This window comes from Lontra canadensis, unplaced genomic scaffold (assembly GCF_010015895.1).
Source record: "Lontra canadensis isolate GAN:19392208 unplaced genomic scaffold, GSC_riverotter_1.0 scaffold63, whole genome shotgun sequence".
Lineage (NCBI taxonomy): Eukaryota > Metazoa > Chordata > Mammalia > Carnivora > Mustelidae > Lontra > Lontra canadensis.
Genome location: NW_022631057.1, coordinates 7,952,404 through 7,959,197, shown reverse-complemented (window position 1 = coordinate 7,959,197; position 6,794 = coordinate 7,952,404). Strand labels below are relative to the sequence as shown.

Sequence of the window (6,794 nt, the reverse complement as noted above, 5' to 3'; positions counted from 1 at the left end):
GACACCAGAGCAGCCTTAGAGGTAAAAACACGCGCCGGGGGGTCCGAGGGGGGGGGGGGGGGGGGGTGACAGGGAGCGGATGTACCATTGGCAGTTTGAGGGACTTTTGGCCAGCAGAGGCAACCTGGTGTTGCAGAAAGAGATGGCTTTTGGGGTCAAATGGGTCTGGGACTGAATATCATCTCTGTCGTGTAGTATGGGCTGTGGGACCTGGGGTAAATTACCTAACCTCTCTGATCCTTACTTTTTTATAAGGTGAGGATAATAATGCCTCCAAAAGTAGTGAATGGTTAGGAGTAAATGATATAGTCTCTGTCAAATGTTTAGCCCAAAGCCCAGCACAGAGTGGGTGTTCTGTGACTCGTAGCTCTAATTATTACTAATATTGGCCGGCGCGGATAGAGAACCCCCTGGAGGCCAAACACTGGTGAGATACTTTACATAAACTTTTCATACCCATGACAACACTGCGAAGTAAGTACTATTATTACACCCCCTCTCCCCCCTGCCGTCACAGGGGAGGAAACGGAAGTACGGAGAAGTAAGGAACTTGCCAAGGCCAAGATGATGGGCCTGGGGTTGGAACCCAGGTAGTCAGACTCCAGCCTCTGCCACCTGCCAGGGTATCAGCAGAGTACCTGCAGGCCTGGCGGGTCCCCACCCGGCTCTGGCCACCTGGGTCACAGGACGGAGCTGAGTGGGCCCAACCCCAAAGGGGAGCATCTCATAGTCCTCTGGGTCCTGCAGGTCGCCGAGGAGCCCTTCAAAGGCCCAGGGAAGGACTAGTAGACCTGGGTTGGGGGGTTGGGGGAGGGGGAAGCGGCCCATCTTACCTGTAGCACATGCTCTTTGCCGCTGGGGGAGGAGGAGATGTGGTACTTGCTGGAGTTACTGAGGTGACCTTTGGTGCTCTGCCAATGGACCTCAGGCTGGGGCTCCCCACAGACCAGGGCCCGGAAGATGGCATTTTTCCCTGTGGCAGGAAAAGGTGGTCAAAAGATTGGCCACCTGGGGGAGGGCTGAGAGTATACTCTCTTGAGACCTTAATTTGTTGTGTTCGTGGCTCTAGGGTTTTCAACTGCCCATTCCAAGAAGCATGTCTGGCCTTGGCGCCCTGACTCAAGGACTCTTAGGACGCCAGGCAGAAAGCAGCAGTTTCCAGACGTCCAGAAGACAGACGGCGCCTGGCTTTTGCATCCCAGGGTGTGGGCTCCTTGAGGCAAAGGTGCGGCTGGACAGTCCACGGTGGAAGGGGAGGCAAGCGGGGCTTGGGGTGGACGGGTGGGCTTCTTTGCAAGGGTAAGGGAAGAGTCTGAAGGTCTTTCCCAGGGCCGGGAAGGGGACGGGTCTTTTGGGAGTTCCAAGTCCTCTCAAGGTGGGATGACCCCGAGGCACAGGGTTCCAGCCTCAGGAAAGAGCCCAAGCTCTGTGTTTGGCATGGGAGGCTGGGAGCTTCCTACCCTCAAGAAATCCCTTGGGCTCCTGCCAGGAACATCTCCCGAGAGAGCAGTGCAGAGTGAAGACCAAGGGCCCTCCCCTGTGATGGCAGGCACTTGCTCGTGACCTTTGTTTGTATTTTGAGTGAGGACTTAGAATCAGATTTAGAAAAATAAAGTGCTCTTCTTTTTCCTGTACCAAAATGATGTAAATTGCAAGGTATTGTAGGAACCTGTGCTGGGAAAAGGCCACCAGTTCTCACGCCTTCGCTCAAAAGTCTTTGTTCCCATCACTTTCCTGGGCACTCCTCTCATGAATCTCATTTTAATAACGTCTGCAGCAGCTGCCCTGTGCCCAGGCTCAGGGAGGGGAGCTCGGAAACACCACCACCTCTCCCGCTTCCCAGTGAACAGCCCTCAACCTTGTTCCCAAATATCTCTCATTTCAGCATACTAGAGTGTATCTTCACTCCCTTTGCCCATTCTGCCCCTTAGGTCCCTCGCCCCTTCTGGGGACCCAGGAAGGCACCCCCACAAGTAGAGGGAGAAATGGTGTGGCCTGGCGCTGGATAGGGGGGCCGGAAGGCAGGCTGGGAAGGATGGGACTGAGCCCCCTCCTTCAGGCTCTCAGCAGCTCCCCTCCCGGGTCTCACCTTCCTGCAGCGCCAGGGCGACGGGCTTCTGCTGGAAGTCTGGTGTGCTGCAGCCTTCGGGGATCTCCTCCACCAGCTGCCGGATGCTCACCCCATGAAGGGCAGACTTCCTGGGGGCCTTCTCTAGAAGGTGGGAGAAAGGGAGATGAACCCTCCCTACTCTTCCTCGTGGGTGGCCCTTTAATACAATGGAGCACTGATGCAAGAACCCAAGGAACCTGAGCCCCTCCTCCCTATCCCACCATCAAGCGGGATTGTCTCCCACTGCTCCCGCCTGTGAGCAGGGCTTTGGACTTTTCTAGTGGACTCAGGTAGTGGTCCTCCAGCAGTGTGCATGGAGTCCCTGGGAAGTGGGCAGGGGCACCTAACGAAGACCCTGGGAGCGTCACTGGGGTAAAGCTAGAGAAGGGAGAATGGGAAGGGGCTCACATGGGGGAGCTGGGCATCCTTTATTCAGGAAAACAAGTTAAAACCGAAAGCCAAGCCTAGAAAAAGAGACAGATGAGTTCCCAAAGATCTCCAAGCCCTTCTCTGTCTCTATCGCATGAGGAGCGCCAGTGAGGTACTGGGATGGGGGTGCGGGGAGGTTAGCTCTTCTCTCACCTGCCATAGTTTAGGTTCCTCTTTGGTTACTGAAGGTGGCAACTGATCTGCTGAGAACAGAAGACAGAATTCCTTATGAGAGGTGCAGGCTGTTCTTACCCCCCACACACACTGTCCATGCATTGGCTGGTCTCTCGCCTGGGAGCTGGGTAGAGCTGCTGTGCCCTGAGAGCTTGTCTAACTAACCCCACCTAATGGTACCAATCAGTGTCCTGCCAGTCCCTGCCCTGGCAAAACCAATTTCCCTGAGCCTGGAAGAGGGTGGGCTGCTGCTCAGTTGTACATTTCCCAGGTAACGGAGCCCACGGTGCTGAACCTGCAACTTAGGCCACTGGCCTGGCCTTTGGCTGGGTCCCCAAACCCAGTGGCCACTCAGAGGGTGAGACACAGCCTTCCTGAACTTCAGGAAATCAAATGCCTGTCATCTAGGATTTCTTTAGGGATTGTGCAGCCTGCTCCCTCTTGACTATGGAATATCAATTTTCCCTGGATATTCTCTGGAGCTCTTGGCTCCAACCCCAGCTCTGAGATTTTCTAGCAGGGCTCAGCAGCCTTCTACCTCCCACCCTCAACCAATCTGGAATGCTTTTGATCATTGTGTCGGTGGGGGAGCACCCTCAGTTAGCTGCTCTTTAGCTCTTCTTGACCCAGGCTGACAGGATCCTCATAAATCCATCCGCTCCCCTCCGAAGCCAGTGAATTATGGCGTCAGGTGAACACAATGCCTTCCAGGCTCTCCCAGCCATCATCACCACTCTCTCCCCCTGATTTTCTCACAATCGCATCCTTCCATCATGGCTGCTGGGGAGTGCCACCCCCGGGGAGAGAGGGGGCTTGGCTCTGGGCTGAGATGAGAGCCTTGATAAGGGCCATGACTTGGAGGGGGGTGGATTTCTTGAAAGAGTTCTCCAGTAGTCCTACCTCCTGTACGGTTGGCCCGTGGCCAACGGGTTCCATTTTGAAGACGCCATTCCCTGCCCAAAGAGCCTTGTGTCCAGGATAGAATCACACATGACAGAGCAAATTCCTCCCTCCAACTGACACTTCCATTTCACAACTGCCCACCCACTGGCACTTCTGGCCTCAAGGTGTCCCATCTATAGCCCAGCGGCTGCCCCCCAGTGCGCTGGAATGCCATGGCGCGCCAACTGCGTTCTGGAGCGGTCACAGGGCTACAGCCGCCGCGCAGCAGGGAGTCAGGAGGGAGGGCGAGGATGGAGCGGCCACCAGCAGAGGAGAACGCAGCTGACTACGAGTGGTGGGAGCTGCAGGGGTCTGCGTCCCGTCTGTTCTCCAGTACCTCATCTTGCACCTGTCCACGATCCCTGCCCTGGTGTAATTTGAATTTAACATGGACACCTTAGCTGTCCTCTTCATCTTCCTCATCACCTCCGTCAGCCCCACGACCAGCTCTCAGTCCCTTATTCTTCCGTACGCCACACATGAAGTGTAATGCTAACATGGCTGCTCTCCCTCCGGCCTCCTGCCTGCAGGTCCCAGCTGAGAAGGGAGACCCCTCTGGGAACTTAAGGGGCTCATGTGAAGCCATCTCACCCTCTAGACCTCCATTCTCTTCAGGAAGCCAGATTTGGGACCCGGTTAGTGACAAACAGGCAAGAGGTCTGCTTGGTTGGAGACTAGAGGGATGTGGTCTCAGTTAGAGGGGCTGGGGAAAGAAACTCTCTCTTCCCATGATTCATTTCCCCTTTTGAGAAAAAACCCCAATTTTTCTCAGAGCCAAACAACAGCAGTGTCCTCACTTCAGCTTATCCCACCATGACTCTTAGCCCTGGCCCGCTGGTCTCCTGGTCTCTCCAGCACCCACAGCCCCCTCCCCCTCCCTGCCCCACCTGCCTTCGTCTTGTGTCTGTGGGTAGCTGCTGCTCCCACCTTCCAGACTGGTAGGGTTGAGGCAGGAAGAGCCAAATGGGGTTGGTCTCAACTGTTTTGACCATGTTACCAATCAAGACGTCACAAATCCTAGATCGGAGGTCCTCATTCTGGATAGCTAGTCAGATTTTTAACCTGGTCGTCATTTCACACCCTAAGCCAAACAGTGCCTGGAAAATCAGAGCCAGGACAGAACCACCTGGACAGGACTCACTGAAGCTCTCTCTTCCAAATATCCTGGAGTCACTTAGAGGGGACTAAGCCTGCACCCCATGGTATAATCAGCTGTTTATAGCTCACTGTTCCCCAGGCTGATCTCATGCCTGCTGCTGCCCCTTCCTGAGTAGAAAGTTAGAGAGCATTCCAGCATCTCCATTTCTGCCCGGTGTAGGCAGCCAGGTGTGCAGTGCCCACTTACCTGGTGCACTGCTGCCCTCCAGCCTCCTGTCTGCTCCCTCCTCCCTGTTTCCAGCTGCTGCACGCTGCCCGAGACTCTGAATGGACTGCTGGTGGACCGGCGGTGCTGGGAGCAGATGTAGGTCACTGCGGACTGCCCAGGCTCTCTTCACCCCTCCCACTCACCCCGCCTCCCTCCTCCTGCTCGGGCCCAGGCTTGGCAGGGCAGGGCCCCCGCCCCAGGGTTAATGCCCTAGCCTCTGCAGAGGTCAGAGATGGAAGGGTCCTGTGACATTAGCTCATCCAGCTCCTCGGTTTGCAAAGCTCTAAGCTCTTAGCTAAACTGGCTTGATTAGGTTTGTTCCATGGTGCCTGGTTTAGATAACTGCTTTTAGCAGGGGTGGGGTACACCACCCAAAGCCCTAATTTTGCAGCTAAGCTGATCCCTTGAGACCCTTGATTATTAAGTCACACAAATACATAAAGCCACCTCCCACCTTGGGAATCACAACCCAAAATGGCACCAAATAGGCAACAAAGTTCGGGAACTAGACAGAAGGGCATGATCCCGAAGTTCTACTACGGGGGTGCACTCCCCTGAGAGGGGGAGACCCTGGGAGTCGTGCAACCAGGAGGCCTTCTGGGAGAAGGTGAGCTTTCTCAGGATAGAAGCGGGGACCTGGGGGCTGAAAGTGGCAGGCAGATGGTTGGGTTTTTGAGGATGTGGGGATGGGAGATGGGAATTGGGGGTAGGATGGCTGCTGTTAACAGATTTTCTTAAGGATTGTGGAGGGGAAGCAAGGCCCAGGAGATGATGAGAAGACCACCTGGTCTGCTCTGAAAGGGCCATCTTCCAAGGGAGGCCGCTGAGTATTTACACATACTCATCAGCATTTTGCTAATGCTGTAGGGGCTGCCTCTGCATATGTTCTGAGAAGCGAGGTGTTTGACCTCTTCTACTCTAGGGTGTGTGTGTGTGTGTGTGTGTGTGTGTGTTTCTAACTCTAAGTGTCAGAGGCTGGTGTTTCGTTTATTCAGTAAGTATGTGTCCAACACCTACCCTGTTTTCAGGTCCTGGGTCTGGCACTGTGTTAGGCACAGGGAATACAAAGGTAAGCAAATGAGAGGGCCTTCCCCTCCCAGAGCTTACAGCTTACAGTCTCATAGGTCTACTAGGTCTACTAGGTCTAATAGGTCAGATGTGTGATAAAAAGCCAGTTATAAACTGCAGCATGTGCTCCGAAAGAACCGGTAGAGGGCCAGGAGAGCTGGAGCTCAGAGATCTAGGGCAAGAGTGACATGAGCTGAGCTTGGACAGGTAGGCTTGAGAAGCCATTGAAGAATTTTGATCTCTGACCTAAGGGCTGTTGAGGTTTATTTAACCTTGAAGAGTGACAGGATCCAGTTTGCATTTTTAGAAACTCATTCTAGTGCAGGGCAGAAAAGGAATGGAGGAGAGTGGAAGTGAGAAGCAGGAGTCCAGCTGCCAGAAGCCTGGTCCAATAAACCCAAGGTGTTCTTTCTGATAGTGGGGTCCTGGGCTCCAGGGGACCTTCTGAGCCACAATGCTCCATCGTCCCAGGAAGGGAAGAGGGAGGTTGGGAACATGGCCCAGTACAGAGCCCTTCAGCATTGTATGTGTCTCTACTGGCCCCCAGGGAGCTGGTAGGTTCTTCCCTGAGGCCTGGGGATGGCCGGAAGACTACAGTAGGCATGCCTATCTGCTCTGCACTGTACCATACTCGAATCCCTCTCATTGCAATAAGATGGAAATTTCACGACTCCAAGCAACTAAAATTGGTCAAATGGTTTTCAC

At 54.4% G+C, this 6,794-nt stretch overlaps 1 protein-coding gene across 1 annotated transcript in view; it reads right to left on the bottom strand.

Moving 5' to 3' along the window:
- Window positions 1-2,739, bottom strand: part of IGFN1 (immunoglobulin like and fibronectin type III domain containing 1) — a 27,253-nt gene extending 24,514 nt beyond the window's left edge. The window contains exons 1-3 of the mRNA XM_032878235.1: window positions 2,693-2,739; window positions 2,090-2,212; window positions 834-973 (exon numbers count right to left, since the gene is read on the bottom strand). Of these exons, the coding sequence (XP_032734126.1) occupies window positions 834-973; window positions 2,090-2,212; window positions 2,693-2,699 (270 nt within the window). The 5' untranslated portion in view covers window positions 2,700-2,739. The remainder of the gene's footprint in view (window positions 1-833; window positions 974-2,089; window positions 2,213-2,692) is intronic.
- Window positions 2,740-6,794: the final 4,055 nt, after the last annotated feature.